The sequence below is a fragment of the Salmo salar genome, chromosome 04 (assembly GCF_965601325.2).
Source record: "Salmo salar chromosome 04, fSalSal1, whole genome shotgun sequence".
NCBI classification, from domain to species: Eukaryota; Metazoa; Chordata; class Actinopteri; order Salmoniformes; family Salmonidae; genus Salmo; species Salmo salar.
In genome coordinates, this window is record NC_138294.1 from 38,257,097 (window position 1) to 38,279,525 (window position 22,429).

The 22,429-nt window shown below is 42.3% G+C and overlaps 2 protein-coding genes across 3 annotated transcripts in view; one reads left to right on the plus strand and one right to left on the minus strand.

The window, feature by feature from the left end:
• Nucleotides 1-50: 50 nt before the first annotated feature.
• On the minus strand, nucleotides 51-21,923 carry ccdc90b (coiled-coil domain containing 90B). Its single transcript, NM_001141680.1, has 9 exons — nucleotides 21,526-21,923; nucleotides 7,448-7,567; nucleotides 7,152-7,255; nucleotides 4,460-4,561; nucleotides 4,284-4,325; nucleotides 1,218-1,289; nucleotides 1,043-1,096; nucleotides 713-827; nucleotides 51-466 (listed from the first exon to the last, which is right to left on the minus strand). The coding sequence occupies exons 1-9, from the start codon at nucleotides 21,620-21,622 to the stop codon at nucleotides 411-413; spliced, it is 762 nt and encodes a 253-aa protein (NP_001135152.1). The 5' UTR covers nucleotides 21,623-21,923; the 3' UTR covers nucleotides 51-410.
• The window catches only part of alg8 (ALG8 alpha-1,3-glucosyltransferase), a 43,405-nt gene continuing 42,645 nt past the window's right edge, over nucleotides 21,670-22,429 (plus strand). The window contains exon 1 of one of the 2 annotated variants that reach the window (XM_045716814.2): nucleotides 21,670-21,772. Coding sequence is in view for 1 of the 2 variants with exons in the window: in XM_014195768.3 (XP_014051243.1) it covers nucleotides 22,032-22,120 (89 nt within the window). In the remaining variant the exon portion in view is untranslated. Of the gene's footprint in view, nucleotides 21,773-21,844; nucleotides 22,121-22,429 lie in introns of those variants that run through there. The other variant, XM_014195768.3, reaches the window with a different exon arrangement.

Below are 22,429 nucleotides of genomic sequence, written 5' to 3' on the forward strand. Positions count from 1 at the left end.
TGAACTGAAATCAAAATCAGGAATGGACAATGACTTAAGTATTCAATAAATGTGGTTCATTGAGAAAAGTTGTTTATTTCCAAGTCATGTGGAATCCATATCCAAATACAGTTCTTGGAAGTATTGAGCCATTTGTATAAACTATAGATATAGTGCCTATAAATACGTTTATTGTACATTGTATCACTCAACAGTTATGTTCAAAATATCTGATTGACTTTGTTTAATAGGTTGATTAATTTAATGACTCATGTTTGGCCTTAGTCTTAGCTCTCCATGTACTCTAGATTGCAATTAAAGTAGAAATACATAAGTAGAAATTGAAATGACATGAAACCAATGTTGATTTAACCAGTGTGCACCCAGTGGGATCTATGAACAATGTAATCAAACCCCCACAGCAGAGACGGTCACTTCCAAAGGCGGTAAAATCCCAAGGCAATTGCTAGGCAGGCGAAAACGGATGCTACCAAAAAGAAAAGCAGAGGGGGGTATATCATGATCCCACTTAAATTCATAGCATATTTCAAAGAATAGTTGAATATACAGAAATATGTCAACAAACACACACAAGCACATATCTTTAACTCTGCATCGTTGGAAAAGGACCCATGAGTAAGCATTTCACTGTTAGTCTAGACCTGTTGCGTACGAAGCATGTGACAAATAACATTTGATTTGGCATACAAACGCGCGCGCACACACACAGTACCTGCAAGGTAGCGGATGGTCTCCAGCTTCAGCGACTCCAGTAAAGTTTTCAGGGAGGCCACCTCTAGATCAATCTTTTTAGTCGTCTCCATCGTTTCGTGGTCAATGACTGCGTTCTGAGGAGAACATTAACATAGGGAATCATATTACTATACTCATATGGCTGGTTTCACAGACATGGTATAAGCCTAGTCCTCCTGGACTAAAATGTGCTTTTTAATACACGACTAGGCTTAATCTGTTTCTGGGAATCCGCCCCATAAAGAAATGCAGCTGTTATAGCCTGTGGTGGGAGTATAGAAATATCATCATGGACAAGATGGCATTATACCTTCCTGTGGAACTCTGTGCTGTTCTCCATAAGTTTCTTCTCCTGCTCAGTAAACTGATAGAGAAACAAATAGACAGATGCCCTGTGAGAAAGAGAGAGAGAAAGCATGTGGCAGAATGCCAATTCAAGGTCTCAGGAGTAATAATCAATCACACGCGTATGTGCACGCACACACCATGTCAGTGACCCTGCTCCTCTCCAGGTTGATGTCCAGCTTGGCCTCAGCTCGGACCTTCTTACTCTCCTCCTGAAGTGAAAACAGGAAACACAAGTTATTGTTTGCATCCCAAATGGCAACTTATTCTCTTTTATAGTGCATTACTTTTGACCAGGGCCCAAAAGCAGTGCACTATGTAGGGAATAGGGCGCCATTTTGGATGTATCAACACAAGTCACATGACGTACTGAGTGAGAAACCACTGAGCGATTTCATAGCACCACAGAGATTACTGATAAACTATAATTGTTATGAATCATGTAATAGTTTAACAATAAACAGATGAAATAACTCAGAATTACATATAGAACATACAGTAATAATACAGTGAATGAATGAATTCCATTTTATTTTCGTGTCAAATCACCAATTGGCAACCCATCCCTTATGGGATTATTTTTGACACAAACAAACATTACAATAATTCATTGCGCATCACATAAAGAGAGAAAAAAATGTAAGGTAAAAATCAATAAATAATAGTAAAGGTTATCCAAACAAATATATACATATAGCAGTAAAATAATACACACACACAACCTTTCAAAAGTTTGGGGTCACTTATACATTTCCTTGTTTTTTTTAAAGAAAAGTACATTTTTTTTGTCCATTAAAATAACATCAAATTGATCAGAAATACAGTGTACACATTGTTAATGTGGTAAATTACTATTGTAGCTGGAAACGGCAGATTTTTTATGGAATATCTACATAGGCGTACAGAGGCCCATTATCACCAACCATCACTCCTGTGTTCCAATGGCACGTTGTGTTAGCTAATCCAAGTTTATCATTTTAAAAGGCTAATTAATCATTAGAAGACCCTTTTGCAATTTTTCGTTATGTTAGCACAGCTGAAAACTGTTGTTCTGATTTAAAGAAGCAATAAAACTGGCCTTCTGTAGACTAGTTGAGTATCTGGAGCATCAGCATTTGTGGGTTCGATTACCTCAAAATGGCCAGAAACAAAGAACTTTCTTCTGAAACTCGTCAGTCTATTCTTGTTCTGAGAAATGAAGGCTACTCCATGCAAGAAATTGGCAAGAAACTGAAGATCTTGTACAACACTGTGTACTACTCCCTTCACAGAACAGCGCAAACTAGCTCTAACCAGAATAGAAAGAGTAGTGGGAGGCCCCTGGTGCCATACTGAGCAAGGTGCAATAGTCATTTACAACATTAACAATGTCTACACTGTATTTCTGATCAATTTGATGTTATTTTAATGGATACATTTTTTTTGCTTTTCTTTTAAAAACAAGGACATTTCTAAGTGACCCTAAACTTTTGAACGGTAGTGTACATACATAACATAACATATAGAGATAAATAAATACAGAAAAAATAAACAGAAGGCATTTGAACCCAGTCTGGCACAAAGAGAAGATTCATGTGGGAGACAAGCCTATATACAATCTACATACACACGTGCCATTTACCACATAGAATCTAAATATTTTTTATAATTTAATTATAGGTAGCCCTTTTTCATTTTATTCCAGGCTTTATCTAAATATTTCGCAAACGGAAATATACAATGGATAAAAAAAACATTTCAGTTACTCCTCATCGCTCAGCCACATAATGCCAGGGTATATCTGGTGGTCTTTCTGGAATAAGAGCAAGCGTATATCGTGGTGGAAAGGGCAATAGAGGATAAAATGAGTTTTATTTTCTATTTCTTCTAGGTCACAATAGTTACAGTCTTTCCTCTTCCATTTCACCACAATACCAACCTGTTTCAATACGCAGAGACAATATCCCTGATCTTACCTGTTTCAATACGCAGAGTCAATATCCCTGATCTGACCTGTTTCAATACACAGAGGAAATATCCCTGATCTGACCTGTTTCAATACGCAGAGAAAATATCCCTGATATGACCTGTTTCAATACGCAGAGAAAATATCCCTGATCTGACCTGTTTCAATACACAGAGGAAATATCCCTGATCTGACCTGTTTCAATACGCAGAGTCAATATCCCTGATCTGACCTGTTTCAATACACAGAGGAAATATCCCTGATCTGACCTGTTTCAATACACAGAGGAAATATCCCTGATCTGACCTGTTTCAATACACAGAGGAAATATCCCTGATCTGACCTGTTTCAATACGCAGAGAAAATGTCCCTGATCTAACCTGTTTCAATACGCAGAGACAATATGCCTGATCTGACCTGTTTCAATACAGAGGAAATATCCCTGATCTGACTTGTTTCAATACAGAGGAAATATCCCTGATCTGACCTGTTTCAATACAGAGGAAATATCCCTGATCTGACCTGTTTCAATACGCAGAGGCAATATCTCTGATCTTACCTGTGCACATAGCGATCTCTTGCTTTTAGGTAGGTTATACATAATATATCACTCACACACAAATTCACCCTTAATAAAACAAAAGGTTCTCAACTTGGGTTTAAGATTAATCCCCTCCACCCATTTAAAAAAAAAATATTGCATCAACAGTTGTTTTATAATCATATCCATGTCTCCCTTAATTTGTTTTTTGTAAAGATGTTCACAGTCAGACTGTTGAAAAAGGTCAAACATTTCAGTTGTCCATGTCCCCCTATAGATAGATCCCATTGAAAAACTTTACTGGCTATTCTGGCAGTTGGCATATCCAACAGTCTATTCCAAAGTCTCACCACACATGCCTTCCATCTCACCTCACAGGGTTCCCCAGCCCATGTCCCCAGTTATGGCAAGTATAGGTGCAAACTTGTGGACACCTAAAAAGTAACGTACTGCTCTGTTATGGACATGTTCATTTTTAAAATACCTCTTAGCACCCCACACTCCTGCTGAATAGTCCAGAACAGGACACACGCATGTCTGATACAGTTTGGAATACGTGGCATAACCAATATCTTTGATTGTTTTAGTTTTTCCTATAGAGCTCTACTTGCTGAGTCAGCCAGGGCAGATGTTCTGTATAGAAAGGTAATATGTTCATCAATAAAAATACACAAATATTTATAATAGTAGTATTTTTTGGGATCTCTTATCACTTCTCACCATCAGCCTGTTCCTTATCTGTTCCAACTCTGTCTTCATTTTCTGCAGAGACATACACAGGTTTATGTAGAACGCATATATTATTGTTATTATTATAGATCCCTAGTGCACTTGTTAGATCAGGAGAGATAGACAGGCAGTGATTGTGTGGAGGAGGAAAGGTTCTCTGTACGTACAGCGTTCTCTGAGCGCAGGTTGGCAAACTCACTCTTCTCCAGGATCACCATGTCTTTCCTGATGGAGTCCAGGTGAGCCATGATCTGCTGCAGCGCAATCTCCTAAACAAGATACACAGGAGAGAGAGCGAGAGAAGGGGTGCGGGGGGTGTCTTACAACAGAACAACCTACAAGAGAGTGGTTGAAAGAGGGTATAATATGGGGGTGAAGGTTCAGAGTATTGCAATTCCATGGGTGTAACTGAAGCACACACTGTCATACATACCAGCAGTCACAAGTGTAAGTGATAGGCTGGTCTTCTTTAGCTTGGATAGCAAGCGGGATGCTGTGGGTGTGGTGTGTGTGGTACCTGGTGTGCTGTGAGTGTGGTACCTGGAGTGCTGTGAGTGTGGTACCTGGAGTGCTGCGAGTGTGGTACCTGGACTGCTGCGAGTGTGGTACCTGGTGTGCTGCGAGTGTGGTACCTGGAGTGCTGCGAGTGTGGTACCTGGAGTGCTGCGAGTGTGGTACCTGGAGTGCTGCGAGTGTGGTACCTGGAGTGCTGCGAGTGTGGTACCTGGAGTGCTGCGAGTGTGGTACCTGGAGTGCTGCGAGTGTGGTACCTTGGAGTGCTGCGAGTGTGGTACCTGGAGTGCTGCGAGTGTGGTACCTGGAGTGCTGCGAGTGTGGTACCTGGAATGCTGCCAGTGTGGTACCTGGAGTGCTGCGAGTGTGGTACCTGGACTGCTGCGAGTGTGGTACCTGGACTGCTGTGAGTGTGGTACCTGGACTGCTGTGAGTGTGGTACCTGGACTGCTGTGTGTGTGGTACCTGGACTGCTGTGTGTGTGTGTGTGTGTGTGTGGTACCTGGACTGCTGTGAGTGTGTGTGTGTGTGTGTGTGTAGTACCTGGGCTGCTGTGAGTGTGGTACCTGGAGTGCTGTGAGTGTGGTACCTGGACTGCTGTGTGTGTGGTACCTGGACTGCTGTGTGTGTGGTGTGTGTGTGTGGTACCTGGACTGCTGTGAGTGTGGTGTGTGTGTGTGGTACCTGGACTGCTGTGAGTGTGGTGTGTGTGTGTGTGGTACCTGGGCTGCTGTGAGTGTGGTACCTGGACTGCTGTGAGTGTGGTACCTGGACTGCTGTGTGTGTGTGTGTGTGTGTGTGTGTGTGTGTGTGTGTGTGTGTGTGTGTGTGTGTGTGTGTGTGTGTGTGTGTGTGTGTGTGTGTGTGGTACCTGGACTGCTGTGAGTGTGGTGTGTGTGTAGTACCTGGGCTGCTGTAAGTGTGGTACCTGGAGTGCTGTGAGTGTGGTACCTGGACTGCTGTGAGTGTGGTACCTGGACTGCTGTGAGTGTGGTACCTGGACTGCTGTGAGTGTGGTACCTGGACTGCTGTGAGTGTGGTACCTGGACTGCTGTGAGTGTGGTGTGTGTGTGGTACCTGGACTGCTGTGAGTGTGGTGTGTGTGTGGTACCTGGACTGCTGTGAGTGTGGTACCTGGACTGCTGTGAGTGTGGTACCTGGACTGCTGTGAGTGTGGTACCTGGACTGCTGTGAGTGTGGTGTGTGTGGTACCTGGACTGTTGTGAGTGTGGTGTGTGTGGTACCTGGACTGCTGTGAGTGTGGTACCTGTACTGCTGTGAGTGTGGGTGTGTGTGGTACCTGGACTGCTGTGAGTGTGGTACCTGGACTGCTGTGAGTGTGGGTGTGTGTGTGGTACCTGGACTGTTGTGAGTGTGGGTGTGTGTGTGGTACCTGGACTGCTGTGAGTGTGGGTGTGTGTGTGTGTGTGTGTGTGTGTGTGTGTGTGTGTGTGTGTGTGTGGTACCTGGACTGCTGTGAGTGTGGTACCTGGACTGCTGTGAGTGTGGTACCTGGACTGCTGTGAGTGTGGTGTGTGTGTGGTACCTGGACTGCTGTGAGTGTGATGTGTGTGTGTAGTACCTGGGCTGCTGTGAGTGTGGTACCTGGACTGCTGTGAGTGTGGTGTGTGTGTGGTACCTGGACTGCTGTGAGTGTGGTGTGTGTGTGTAGTACCTGGGCTGCTGTGAGTGTAGTACCTGGACTGCTATGAGTGTGGTACCTGGACTGCTGTGAGTGTGGTTGGTACCTGGACTGCTGTGAGTGTGGTTGGTACCTGGACTGCTGTGAGTGTGGTTGGTACCTGGACTGCTGTGAGTGTGGTTGGTACCTGGACTGCTGTGAGTGTGGTTGGTACCTGGACTGCTGTGAGTGTGGTGTGTGTGTAGTACCTGGACTGCTGTGAGTGTGGTACCTGGTGTGCTGTGAGTGTGGTGTGTGTGTGGTACCTGGACTGCTGTGAGTGTGTGGTACCTTTGTGTGCTGTGTGTATGGTACCTGGTGTGCTGTGAGTGTGGTGTGCGTGGTACCGGGGTTGCTGTGAGTGTGGTGTGCGTGGTACCTGGACTGCTGTGAGTGTGGTGTGTGTGTGGTACCTGGACTGCTGTGAGTGTGTGTGTGTGGTACCTTTGTGTGGTGTGCGTGGTACCTGGACTGCTGTGAGTGTGGTGTGTATGTGGTACCTGGTGTGCTGTGAGTGTGGTACCTGGTGTGTGGTACCTGGTGTCCTGTGAGTGTAGTGTGTGTGGTACCTGGTGTGGTGTGTGGTATCTGGTGTGCTCTGTGTGTGTGTGTGTGGGTGTGTGTGTGTGTGTGTGTGTGTGTGTGTGTGTGTGTGTGTGTGGTACCTGGTGTGCTCCAGTCACCATGTCTTTGTACACTATGTCCATGTTGGCTGTTGTCAGAGTCACCAGAGCTGCTACTATGATTTCTGCTTGACGCTTTTCAAAGCCTGAAAATAGAGAAATCATTAAAGATTTGATCATCAGCATTACAATAGTGTCCAGTTTCTTTATTACACTGTGGATCAATTATCACCTTATTTCCCTATCCTGGTCTGGATGTGACTTACACTTCAGAATAGGATTCAGAAAAGGCAACACAGATGCAGAATTACAGATCAAGTCCAGAATGATGCACCCACCATTGCTCTCCAGCTCAATGACCATGGCATGAGAGTCGAAAGTCAGTTTCCTCTGTTCCAGAGGGGTCAGCTCCACTTTCCTCAGGTCGTACGCTGCTACAGGTGTTGCAACGTGGAACTCTGTACAGACAGACAGATGGAGTTGAGTGGCGAGGTGATGACTGAGGAGTGTAGCCTACCTCTGACTACATCAAGTCAGTATCAGTCGATACTTGTAAAAATGTCCATTCTGTCATGCGTACCTACGTTTGTTCGGTGTAACTGCGTTCTTTTCTTTGAATGCCGCAATCCGTAGTATTTTAACTTAATTCTATGTGACCTCTGTCAAATTGCGGCATGCAATGACAGGGCTGCTCCTTCTGCGTTAACAAACAACGTCTCCCTTGGAAGGGGGTTCACGTAAAATGCTATTTTTGTGAAAAAACGACAGATTGCAGTACCCAAAGAAAATAAATGCAGTTACACAGGACAAATATAGGTACAAATGTACGCATGAAAGAATGTACAGATTTTTCCGTGTCTATTTACAAAGGATAAAGCTAAGAACATTAACAACTTCATAGTTAAGAACACTATAACAAAATGGAAGAAAATGAAACATTCTACAAGAACCAATATCACTTCCTAACAACACAGCCTTATGGAACAATCCTTCGATAGCGTTTCAAAATTCACCGATAAATTGGGCCACATGGAAAACTAAAGGCATAGAAACTGTAAATCATTTTGTCACAGGAAATACATTATTTCAATTACAGAATTAAAAAGTAATTTTGGACTGACAAATATAGTTTAAAATGAAAACTTAAAAGTTACGTATCACACAATTTTGAAGAGCAACCTTGACATTATGACCAAACCGGCTCCGCGTGTGCACCATTGTGCGCATGGTGAGTTTGTCTATCCCCACCAGACGCGATCATGACACAGGTTGAAATATCAAAACGAATTCTGAACCAACTATATTAATTTGGGGCCAGGTCGAAACACACTTGAAACATTCATGGACATTTATGTAGCTTGCTGTTGCTAGTTAATTTGTTCTGGAATATAAACATTGGGTTGTTATTTTACCTGAAATGTACAAGGTCCTTTTTTTTGTTGTTGCTGGATCTTTGTAGAATTTTGACCCATTTTGAGTCACACAAAATCATGTGCTCTCTACTATGACAATTAATCCACAGATAAAAAGGGAAACAAAGTTAGTTTCTAGTAATCTCACCTAGTTCTTCTTTTTCCTCTGTGGACTTTATATGGCGGTTGACAACAAACTTTAAGGTGCATTACTGCAACAGCATGCGAGGGAATCTTATTTGAGTCAGAAAAGGATGTTCATATGATAGGGAAGATATACAAAACTTTGCAGAGAGCATATCCAACTGACAATTACAGATAACAAAAACGTATACTTAATCCAATATAACATAATGTATCGAATTTCATAGAAGAGACAAAATTAACTAATTCTACAGCACAACGGCAGAGTCATGAAAAACTAGTCTGGGCTCCCGAGTGGCGCAGTGGTCTAAGGCACTACATCTCAGTGCTAGAGGCGTCACTACAAACACCCTGGTTCGAATACAGGCTGTATCACAACCGGCCGTGACATCCAGAGACTTGATTTCGAACCTGATTAAACACTTGGAGTTAAGGATGGCAGGTGTGACACGACAGACAGGTTGTCTTCACAATGTTACCAATGTTCTAGCATAGGTCGGAGACTTCAGAGAGTACTAGCTAGCTAGTCAGATTTCAAGCTAGCTAGCCTGTTTAATTTGCTTGCCAACTCTCCTACACTATGTGGTATGCTGCTCACTTAAGGTTGCTCTGTCGGTTGCTAGCTACTGTAGTTAGCAAGATACCATAGCAAGTATGGTATGTGCTAATTTGTTAACAATTTGCTAAGTAAATCTATTTTAGCTAAGATAAATCAGTTGCAGATAGTTGGGTGAGATTCACTGGGCTACATAGCCTAGTTAGCTAGCTAAATCAAAAGTACATTTAAAATTTTTTTTTTTTTGAAAACTAGTTGCACTCTGCAAACCAACATAAGATGCTCACTGTCAGGGTTGTTGCTAACTTAGTTAGCTAGGTAGCTATGATTTCAGAGTAACATGCTACCCAAATCAAAAAAAGCCACACTCCAGTTTTCTTGCTGTTCAATTGTTTTTTTCAACCCAAATAAATGCCTGTATTATTCCATCATAACTTAAAGTATAATACTGTATTAGTCAATTGTTTTTTTAAATTTTATATTTGAGTATTTCTAGACAAACAATATTAACCACCATAGACATCCTTGCATTCACAGCTTTGTCCATGTGTGATTGGTCACATGTTCCAACCCCAGCCCTGTGTTTATCAGACATGCAGGCTATAGAAAGTGAAACATATGTTTCAAAAGGGTGGACAAAAGTTGGGTAAAGCTACAATCCTTAACTGAAAAAATAACAAGGTGCTGACTTCACTGTTATTTTACTTATACTGTAGTGTCAGAGGTAAGTAATTACATTTAGTTTTTTCAGAGGATGCATAACAATCAATGGAAGGCCCTGAGCAGGAAATGGCAGCCAGATGACATGGAGGAGTGCAGAGATGCACAGGCATCTACAGATGGCCAAAAAGGGACATTTTGAACACCATTGAAACAAGCAAAACTACAACCTAGAGGACCACGCACACACACCTCACAAAGCCGGGTTAATCACCTGGTATTTGGCTTAATCGTAGAGTATGTGCAACCCTTTTCATTCTGGGAGTTCAGTGGAAATGAAGAGGAGCCAGATGAGACGGATGATGGAGTAAGGTTTGATGATGTGGGTGCGATTCCTGAGGAGGTAGAGCAAGAACTGAACTTTTTTCTCCCTCCACATCAACGTTGTGTGGCACACACCCTCAACCTCATCGCCACCAATGATGTGGACAAAGCAGCATCCCAAGGTCAATCATGAAAATTGTACAGAACTGCAATGTCAAAATGTTCCTGCATTTGGAACAAAGCACAGAGATCCACATTAGCTTGAGGCAATAGAGGACATTGCAAGCATGAAAGTAGCTTTTCCATGTGTGACAAGATGGAGCTCAGAGTACCGTGCCATCTCCAAACTCATAGCCCTCAGAGTTGACCAGCTGGGGCAAATCTGTGAAGACCTGGGTGTGAGCAGCAAATTACATCCTCGTGAGATTGCTTTTCTCAAGGAGTACAGTACAGTCCTACAGCCACTCGCATCCTCTATTGATATTCTTCAGGGAGAGAAGTGTTTTCTTGGCTTTCTTATCCCAACAATCCTTAGCTTGAAGTCTAAGCTCTCAGAGAAAATACCTCTTGCGACATTCTCTGTACACATCATCACTGCAGTCATTGAGGCTATAGACCGCCGGTTTGGACCTATGCTAAGCACCCATGAAGCAAAAATGGCACCTGCTACAGTGCCAACGTTTCGACTGTGTTGGCACAACCCTGGAAAGAGAGCGGAGATGCAGAGCACATTAGTTCAAGAAACGGCTTCTATGTAGAACACACGCCGAAGAGGTTGATGAGGGAGCACAGAACGAGTCTGAGTCAGAATATATATTTTTTTTCTTTGGAGGTGCAACAACTAGGGCCAGTGGCACTGCAGAGGATAAGGTGAGGAAGTACCTCAAAGACAAGTCTTTGGACTCCTTGAAATCGTTTCCCATAGTCCAGAACTTGTTTCTGAAGTACAACACTCCAGTGCCCCAGTTGAGCGTCTTTTCAGCTATGGTGGAAACCTGTTCATCCCTCATCGAAACAGGATGCCTGATGCTCATCTAGAGCATGTCCTTTTGCTGCAATACAACAGCAATTTCTGCCTTCAATCATCTGAGTAGGCTAGCTTCAGAATAGGCCTACTGCAATGCCATGTCTGATATGTTGGTTTATTGCACCTAGCTCCACTTTTTTTTGCTTAAGCTTGGACTAAATGTGTAAAAAAAAATATATATATATATATATTTTCATATTTCTATTTCTCATTTTAGTCATTTAGTAGACACTCTTATCCAGAGCGACTTAGTGAGTGCATACATTTTCATACTTTTTTGTACTGGTGTCCCGTGGGATAAGTGTTTAGCACCATCCATGTTACTTAAGCCCTTACTTTTACCTGGTTTTAACATGTATACTTTGTCCTGCACATTGTGTTTGTACCCACATTTTTAGGCAGGTGTACACAATTAAAAGATGCATCGTGGTCTGACTGTGATCAGATAAGTGTAAATGGACAAGATCAGGACGAAGGACGCATGTTAGAGGCAGGTATACAGGGCTTAAATACATTTGTGTCAATGTTTTGTGATGTGTTCTAATGCGGTTCTGCAATAAATGTTGTTAAATTGGTAATATTTTTTTCTTATGTTTTACGGGTGAAGTAATCCAAAAGAAACTGAAAGTAATCAGATTACGTTACTGAGTTTAGGTAATCCAAAAGTTACATTGCTGATTACAATTTTAGAAAGGTAACTAACGGATTACATTTAAAAAGTAACTTACCCAACCCTGTTGACAGTGAGGTCGGTTCAGCACCCTACATTGCAGTCCAGGTGGATGACCCCACAGACATATCCTGCAAATGTCAATTGACTTTCATAGCACGCTATGTCAAGAATAAGGGTGTTATACTGAAGAAAAATATAAACGCAAAATGCAACAATTTTCAGGATTTTGAGTTACAGTTCATATTAGGTAATCAGAAATGTTTTATAAATTCATTAGGCCCTAATCTATGGATTTCACAAGACTGGAAATACAGATATCCATCTGTTGGTCACAGATACTTTTTTTTTTAAAAGGTAGGGGCGTGGATCAGAAAACCAGTCTGTATCTGGTGTGACCACCATTTGCCTCATGCAGCGTGACACATCTCCTTCGCATAGAGTTGATCAGGCTATTGATTGTGGACTGTGGAATGTTGTCCCACTCCTCTGTGCGAAACTTCTGGATATTGGCAGGAACTGGAACACGGTTGTCATACACGTCGATTCAGAGCATCCCAAACATGCTCAATGGGTGACACTTCTGGTGAGTATGCAGGCCATGGAAGAACTGGGACTCTTCCAGGAACTGTGTACAGATCCTTGCGACATGGGGACATGCATTATCATGCTGAAACATGAGGCGATGGCTACGGATGAATGGAACGTCAATGGGCCTCACAGTCTCGTCACGGTATCCCTGTGCATTCAAATCGATAAAATGCAATTGTGTTCATTGTTCAATTATGTCTGCCCATCCCATAGCCCCACCACCACCACCATTGGGCACTCTGGTCACAACGTTGACGTCAGCAAACCCGCTCGGCCACACGACGCCATACACGTGGTCTGCGGTTGTGAGGTCGGTTGGACATACTGCCAAATTCTCCAAAACAATGGAGGCGGCTTATGGTAGAGCAATGAACATTCAATTCTGGCAACAGCTCTGGTGCACATTCCTGCAGTCAGCATGCCAATTGCACACTCCCTCAAAACTTGAGATATCTGTCGCATTGTTTTGCATGACAAAACTGCACATTTTAGAGTGGCTTTTTATTGTCCCCAGCACAAGGTGCACCTGTGCAGATCATACTGTTTAATCAGCTTCTTGATATGGCCTCCTGGACAGATACCGATGGCTGCACTTCGAAATACTCAATGGAATCATACTACACATAACCAGAGGTTTGCTGACATGAAGAGCCTCAACTTTGTACGTGTTCTTGATCATGGTTCATTTCCCGAGTACTCAAAGCAAGAGGGGTTTCCTGACAGAAGTCACACTGCTGTTCCAGACGTACCCTTTTTAAACAACAAGAGGTTGGAAAATGAGCTGCAGATAGTCTATGCTGATGCCTCCTTCCACAAACCACCAGGAGAGCTGCTGCAATCACTTGTGAAAAAGGACCTGAACGGGGGCTTCTCCCTATAATTAGCCTACAACATGTTGAAGTGCATTGCGGTTGCATTTCCCATTAGACTAATCTTGCTACTTCGGAAACATTTCAGTAAGGATGTTATCACTTAAGCAAACCAATAGTGAAATTAACTTTGCCAACTAACTTTAACTTGCATTTGACCATGCTGTGTAGGTCATGTAACTGTTTGTTGCATGCAATATTTTCTTTGTGTACTTAAACAGGACAGATGATACTCTCCAGTTTTAACTGTGATGAAACACAAACGTATGTGGTTGAATTTATGCCACCACTGTGACACTTGTACTTTGGAACTGTCTGTAAATGATGTAGGCTATGGCTTATTGGCCTTATATTGGCTACGATATGCATTTATACGGCACTTTCTAATGGGTTATAGAGAAAACCCAATTATCACAATATAAATTGTAAAAAAAATTGCCTGGCTTGGCTTCCCCATAGATTTTACCTATGCACCGCTACTGTCATGACTCAATAATCCATGCTTTCTGGGAATGTTTTTCACTTTATTTAAGAACCCGGAAACAAAACAATGTCTGAACGTTCTGTTTTGTGGAGGACTTCCGTTGTGGCGTTCTTTCCGTTTTGCGAACGTTACCTAGCTAGCTCAAAATGTTGTGGGATCATACCAAGAAAAAACATTACAAGTGAGTGGCAAGTCTGTGCCACATCTGCTGGTTATTTAAGAGTGAGATAACGATATGAAAAAAAATGCTATCACCTACTCAGACATCTTCAATTATTTTGTTTTGTCTATTGGTGTGGATGGGTCAGAAATTAGGAACTACAAAAGCACAGAGGCATATCAATACCTCCAAAGCAGGAAAGTTAGGTGGGTGTTAATTCACTGTCTTTAGGATGACAACCTGGGTGTTCCTCAAAGCAGGTGTCCAGCCCAGTCAGAGCGAAACACACCAACATTCTGCCTGGATTCTTGTATCATCTGTCGGTACAGTGAAGACTGTGGGGTGTTCTTGTGTTGCAGGGCAGGGAAAGTCTTGCAATCATGCAGCTGCAATGCTATGGAAAGTAGCTAACTCAATGGCTTTTTGTTTATCATAACTTGCCCTTTCTATGAATGATAAGTTTGATGTTAGCTCACTAAATGTGATGATACCATATCACTGACCAGAACTGATAACGTTAACAATTACAACATGCACACACGGTTCTTGGTTTCAATGGCTCATTGTGTAAGTATATCAGTCTAATCTCAAAAGGCAATGAAGTAGGTACAGAAGCAAGGTGAATTTTACAATCAAATAGGAAATTACCAACATAACCTAAACCTACTAGTCAACCGTGAACACCATGTAAACTAGTGTTCTGTACTGTAATTGATTATTCTAACAGTAGTTGTTTGTTGAAGGTGCAGAATGCTGTGTGTGGAGGATTGACAGGGGTGTTCTGTACTGTAATTGATTATTCTAACAGTAGTTGTTTGTTGAAAGTGCAGAATGCTGTGTGTGGAGGATTGACAGGGGTGTCCTGTACAAATGAGCAATGCCAGTGGAACTCGGCGACGCAGCCAAATCTATCCCAAAAAGGTTGAGCGAGATCTGTGGCAAACGTCACAAACCAAGTGACAAGTTCTCTGACAGCACACTCCATCTCTACATACAACCTGTGTACCACTCACACAACATACTTAAAAAGTTTGGAAGGGGCCAATGTTCCAGGCGGGAGCATTCTGCACAAGTGTATCAAAGCTAAACCAAACAGTCATCAAGTTCCAGCAGCAGCCACACAGCTCCAGCAGCCTCATGGTGAACACGGCATCAACATGCAGTGTCAGAAATGCTTGTCATTTTATGACGTTGATGTTAAGCTGGAGGAGTGTAAATGTGCCAGCCTTTAGGTCACTAAAGCACAGAGTGCCTCCCATGCGTGGTAGTCAGAAAAGGTTCCTGTGTGCACCTCAACAAATCCAGACAACTTTATGCGGGAGCATCTCTTCTCCAGGTTCCATGGGAACTCAGCAACCACATATGGCAAGGAGAACAATCAGGTGTCCTACACATGGATGGAGAGCTGTGGGTTTAGTCTGGAGAGTAGAGGGAGAGTAGAGGCACAGTAGTGAGTGTCTAGGAGCCATGGCTTTCTGCAAGCCCAGATGGAGTGTTAAACTCTCAAGAACTTCTAGAAATCAAATGTCCTGTTCTGAGTAAGAAGTGTGAGTCTCTGACTAAACTGTTCTCTGGCTAACTAACAGATGTGATGGATGGGGTTCCTCAGCTGCAACCTAATGGAGCCCTTGGGTATTACATGTAGGTGCAAATGGAAATGTTCTGCACAGGACTGGTGAGATGCAAAATGCTTGTCTGGCTCCATCCGAGCAGGTTGTTATTGATGTGCTGTTTGATGCGAAGTTCTGTGCTGATGTTATCCCTAAACTGAAGGTATTCTATTTCACACATATGCTTCCAAGGATAGTAGATGAGTTTTAGTCAGGCAGACTAACTCTCTGGTCCAAATATATGAATCTGTTGTATTTAGGCTCGGGCCTAATACTTTGCGTTTTTTAATAGTTCTTATATTTTGAGCATTGTAAAGCTCTCTGTCAGCTCTACCTTATTATCCAAGCAGAACTCTTGATTGGCGTTTTTTTTTTTTCACAGCTCTCTTCATATGCACATTTACCTGATTATATTTGCATAATTCTTTTTTTTTTGCCTTGCCTTGTACAGCTCTCTTCATACATGTTTATCTAATGCCTAAGGATAACTCCTTATGCTTTATGAATATATTTGTATTGTACCTTGTATAGCTCTTTTCATAATGACATTTCATTAACGTATTATGCAAACATACCATAACTCATCTTACTCTTGGAAAATGATGGTGTTAAGAAAAAACACTGAAATTGCACTGTTGACATTTTCTTTGATACTTAACCTTTTGAAATGAAGGACAAGGAGGCATGTCGAAGGGTTTCAAATGTGTTTTCTGTTTGATTCTGGTTTTGGGTTTCAAGTGCACAAATTAAGAAAACAGCGTGGCACTTTATAAACAGTTGTCTTCCGTCTTGGTCTGTTAGAGACATTTTGGTGTTGAAGAAAATGTATTATAAATATATTTTGAGAAGGCATGATAGCAGCACCTAGTGGATGCCTGTAATTAATTATCAGAAACATGCAAAGTTACAGTACATTTCAAATGTAGGAACATAAATTATTCTGATTAAATAGTAAACAATATACACTGCATTCGGAAAGTTCAGACCCCTTCCCTTTTTCCACATTTTGTTCGGTTACAGCCTTATTCTAAAATGGATAATATTTTTTCTCATCAATCTACACACAATACCCCATAATGACAAAGTGAAAACAGTTTTAGAAATGTTTACTAATTTATTAAAAAGAAACTAGAAATACCTTATTTACATAAGTATTCAGACCCTTTGCTATGAGACTTGAAAGGGTGCACCTGAGCTCAATGTTTCTATTGATCATCCTTGAGATGTTTTTACAACTTGATTGGAGTCCACCTGTGGTAAATTCAATTGATTACACATGATTTGGAAAGGCACACACCTGTCTACATAAGGTCCCACAGTTGACAGTGCATGTCAGAACAAAAACCATAGAGCCCCGAGACAGGATTGTGTCGAGGCACAGATCTGAGGAAGGGTACTAAAAATGTATGCAGCATTGAAGGTCCCCAAGAACACAGTAACCTTCATCATTCTTAAATGGAAGTTTGGAAAGACCAAGACTCTTCCTAGAGCTGGCCACCTTGCCAAACTGAGCAATCGGGGGAGAAGGGCCTTGGTCAGGGAGGTGACCAAGAGCAGGATGGTCACTCTGATTGGAGCTCCAGAGTTCCTCTGTGGAGATGGGAGAACCTTCCAGAAGGACAACCATCTCTGCAGCACTCCACTAATCAGGCTTTTATGTTATAGCGGCCAGACAGAAGCCACTCCTTACTAAAAGGCACATGACAGCGCGCTTAGAGAATTCCAAAAGGCACCTAAAGACTCTCAGACCATGAGAAACAAGATTCTCTGGTCTAATGAAACCAAGATTTGAACTATTTGGCCTGAATGCCAAGAGTCACGTCTGGAGGAAACCTGGCACCATCCCTACGGTGAAGCATGGTGGTGGCAGCATCATGCTGTGGGGATGTTTTTCAGCGGCAGGGACTGGGAGACTAGTCAGGATCGAGGGAAAGATTAATGGAGCAAAGTACAGAGAGATCCTTGATGAAAACTTGCTCCAGAGCTATTAGGACCTCAGACTGGGGTGAAGGTTCACATTCCAACAGGATTGGCTTCGGGACAAGTTTCTGAATGTCCTTGAGTGGCCCAGCCTGAGCCCGGACTTGAACCTGATGCAACATCTCTAGAGAGACCTGAAAATAGCGGTGTAGCGACGTTCCCCATCCAACCTGACAGAGCTTGAGAGGATCTGCAGAGAAGAATGGGAGAAACTCCGCAAATAGTAGTGTGCCAAGCCTGTAGCGTCATACCCAAGAAACCTTGATGCTGTAATTGCTGCCAAAGGTGCTTCAACAAAGTACTGAGTAAAGGGTCTGAATACTTATGTAAATGTGATATTTCAGTTGTTGTTTTTGTATACATTTGCAAAAATGTATACAACTTGTTTTTGCTTGGTCATTGTCGGCTATTGTGTGTAGATCGAGAGAGGAAAAACATTTGATCAATTTTAGAATAAGGCTGTAACAAAATGTGGAAAATGTCAAAGGGTCTAAATACTTTCCAAATGCACTGTACACACACAGTATCTCATGTGGATGAAATTAGTGTATAAAGTTACATTTCAGATGTATGAACATTGTCACTCCTCACTCTGCATCCTCATGGATGATCTCACCCTGCATGTTAACAAGTGCTGCACAGATTCTGAGGACTTTGTCCATTGTGTGTCAGGTTGATGAGAAGAGTCTGGAAGAGGATTTTGAAGACCTTGAGTTGTCTGATAACTCTCAACATGAATACGCACATTAGCTATCCTTCTCGTGCTTGTGGCTTCCTTTCTGAGTGAAGGCTGGTATGGCAAGGTTTACCTGCCTCTCATTCAGCAGATTTCGGATGGTGAAGCCCCTGTCTGTCATAACTTCATCGCCAGGCCTAAGGTATTCCAGGAAGCCAGAGTTTTGGGTGATGAACTTGTCACTGCATCTGCCTCCATATGCAGGAGAAACTAACATGGAGCAATGGCCACCAAATACTGGAGAGTATTGCTGGTCTAATAGTGGCTGTATGACTTCCCTCTGGAATCAATGTTGTGTGCTTTCTGAAGAGTGGTTTCAGAGCAGTCGATGATGCAAGTGGTGTTGGGGAACTTCTCTTTGAAGCACTAAGGCATTGTGTTCTGGATCGTCTCCCTCGGCAGCCATGGAATGTAGATCCTCATGTGCTCCTCCATTGTGTCAATCCAGTAGGAAAGGATTCTGCTCACTACTCCCTGGGACACAACAAAGCGTTCAGCAAGATCACCCTGGAGTAGATTGAGCTTCAGCTTCATCAAGGTTATCAGTATTTGATCAGTGATATGCACTCTGCAGAAATGCTACACGGTCAAAGAAAACACTAAAAGGATGGCCACTATACAACACCGAGTTAGTGTCATTCTTCAGGATGGTGTGGGTCAATGGCTCTGCACCACCACATTGGGTTTGTTTGTGGCAGGTGGGCTTGTTGACTGGTTCTCTTGACACTTAGCTGTGATCAGTCAGTGCTGGAACTTCCCATTGAGTATCAGCATCTTTACACTGCGGTGGCATTGGCACACTCAGATCAGAGACTCTGCATCACCAGAGTTGTCTTCATCTATCAAAAAAACAAGAGACCACAAGTTTAACTAAATAAAATACACAGACAGCCTACTTACACAGACAGCGTGCTGGTCATGGGTTAGGTTAAAAAAAGAAAAGACTTGAGATAATGTTTAATAATTTGGGTAGTTACAGACATTTCATGAGCATCACCAGTGGCATGCCAGCAAGGATGGGGATAATCATGGCATGGGGAGACATTGTCAGACAGAAGTTGTTGGATAGCTAACAATATAGGGACCAACTATGTTAGTTAGACAAACTTGTTCTCAACTAGCCTACCTGGTTAAATATATATTTTTTTTTTATCTAGCTAGGCTAGTAAGCTAGCAACACTATCAGTTGGACTGCCCTCAAGCTAGCTAGCTAAGTGAGTTAGCTAGGTAACAATGATATAGCTACAGTATGTTAAGACTTAGGAGTCTTAACATAGTTCGCTAACCTAGCTAGTTAAGTTAGCTAACTTCTGCTTGATTCAGGACACCCCATCTGTGACAATAGCTAGCAAGTAGCAGCTAGCTAACAACTACCTGTATGTGTTGATGACCTGATGAGATGGCACCTTTTGGTTTGTACTAGAGTATCATAGCCCAGCCACTTCTCAGGGAAGGGATGCTCTTCAGTTGGCCTCTTGTCCACGAAGTGATAGGAACAGACGTTGGGTCAGTTTGGTGGTTTCTTCAAGTTCAATGCTTTGAGCCAAAGCCAAAGAGACTCATCCTCCTTAGGAGGTGGGTGCAAATCAAAAGGCACCTAACAACTGCACTCACTCCCAAAAAAATTGTGGTCAAAACACTCCTCCATGAACAGCTTCCATTTATGCCAGTTATTGTGGAATCCCCTTACCGAACATAAAATGCCAGTTGTGCATGAATCCATGTTTGGGAAGTTGTGAGAAGCGATAGCGATTTGCTTTATCTTGGCCAGGTCGCAGTTGCAAATGAGAACTTGTTCTCAACTAGCCTACCTGGTTAAATAAAGGTGAAGTAAAATACAAATAAATAAATAGTGAGCTAGCTAGCTGCGAACTATTGGCCGGAAGTGCTTAAATCCCCCATAAAAAACCTAAACAGACCACACCCATATTTCTGTTGAAAATTAGTAAATCAAATCTGGATGTTGTAGACGGAGCTAGAAAGTTGGTTGTCAGAAGTATTACTATGTAAACTTACTGTCTGCATATTTCAAGACATGGCCTATGGGGGTGTAGTGAGATACCCAATGGGCTGGACGATTCTCTTCTTGAAAAAATGTATACTAAAACCGTAGAAATCAATCAACCCACCATCATTAACACAATGGAAAAATCTTATGATTTAGTTTTGAAATATTGAAAGTGCGTGGGCTATGGAGTGAAACAAAATGGTGCAGTTTCAGGCCATGTGGCGGAAAGTGATGTGGGGGCTGGAGATGTGTGGTGTGTGCTAGTGGGTTTGGGCAGGTGTGATAGTTGATGTATGATGTTGTCATTTGTTTTGTATTGCTTATAAAATCTTACAAAAAACATTTATGGGCATTTTTACAAGCATTGAATAATAACGTCTCAATGTAGTCATTGGTAGCCCAGCTAGCAATGAGGAATTGGCCCTGAAGCGGCCCTCTTCCGAATGCATTGATGCAGCGTCTTAGACCGCTGCACCACTCTGGAGGCTCCATTCACAAAGTATCAAAATACTATACTACTTAAACAGGAATCTTAAATAATTTAATTGTTAATTGTATATTTTGATCACAGAAACAATGAGAAAATATGGAAAAAATAAAGAATTAAATGTTAATTATATAAAGCAGCCGGTGTAATCATCTGCCATAGAGTAGCCTCAATCTGCCCGAGCCCCACGTAATATATTTGGGCCAGATAACTCTCACCGGAATCAGCCGGAGCTCAATCCCCGCATTTTAGCCATACGTAATATGCCTAAAGTGGCCCAGATTCGGGCCACATGACGTCGGCCGAGCCTGACTCTCAGCCGGGTGCCCGGACTCTCAGCCGGAATCGGTCCAGATCCACTGCGCTAGCTGGGAGGCTAACTACACTCCGCCAAAACGAATCTAATCTAACTAAACGCCTTGCCACTCAACTTCATTGAGCAGTGTGGATTTGAGAATTCTTGGCACACAGAGACACACGTTTTGTTAAGGATAATAAACTTGTGCCCACTTGTGTAGTAAACAAAAGTTAGGCCTGCAATGGTTAATAGCAAAGGAAAGGAGTATACCTTGCACAACTGAATGCATTCATTAAATTGAAATGTGTCTTCCGCATTTAACACAACCCCTTTGAATCAGCTTTAGTACACAGGTATCGAGTAATTACCTGCAAGACTACTAATATACCAAAACGCTTACCTCTCCAACTCTGTGTTCCCCTGTATGTGCCATTGTTCAGATGCCTCTGACAGTGCCGAAATACTGACCGGAAAAGAGTTCTGTTTACACTGATCATCGCCCCTGACACTGAGACTTTGAAACTCACGGAGCAACAAATTCTCTTTTAGTTACAACACTCTTACGATCTGAGTTGTATTACACGTGTGTTATCTATCCCACATCGACTCACACACAGAAGCCAAGCAAGCGTTAATGACACCGGATGGTACGTAAGATTGCAGTTTACGAGGTTTTTCTTCAACGTTGGGCAACATTTGACAATTTACGCACGGTAACGGTCCATATCTAGCTAACAATTCAATATTTCTACTCGTCTTCTTTTGCTTTGTTTGTATAATTGAATGTGCTAATTTGACAATGTGATTGCGGGGAGGACCGCGTAACAGTCTAGAACCGATACTGTACATCAAAATATTGTACATCTCAATAAAGTTTATTTTTTCAAACCCACCCCAAAAACTGTCATGGCGACGCCCAGAGTAGACGACTGGAGTTGGTTTCTTGCATTAGCACTCGGCGTTTCTTTCCTGAAATGTATTTTGATAAACACATAGTAAGTGAAACATTCAAATAATTTATAATAGATTTCTAAACATGTATATTTCAACGTATCTTATCTGTTTCACTTCATTGGTTAGTTGTGTCGCTGGCTAGCGTTAGCTTGATAACTGCGTTGGCAGCTTTGCCACTGTATTGAAAAAGTTATTCAACCATACACGTTTACACACATAACTAACTATAAATAAGTGTTTAGGGCATTTATTCTCATCAGGAAAATGTGTCATAAGAGCATCAAACCTCCTAACTACACTTTCCTATAATTATCTGTGTAACGTGAGGTACATTGTGTTGTGTCGTTGAC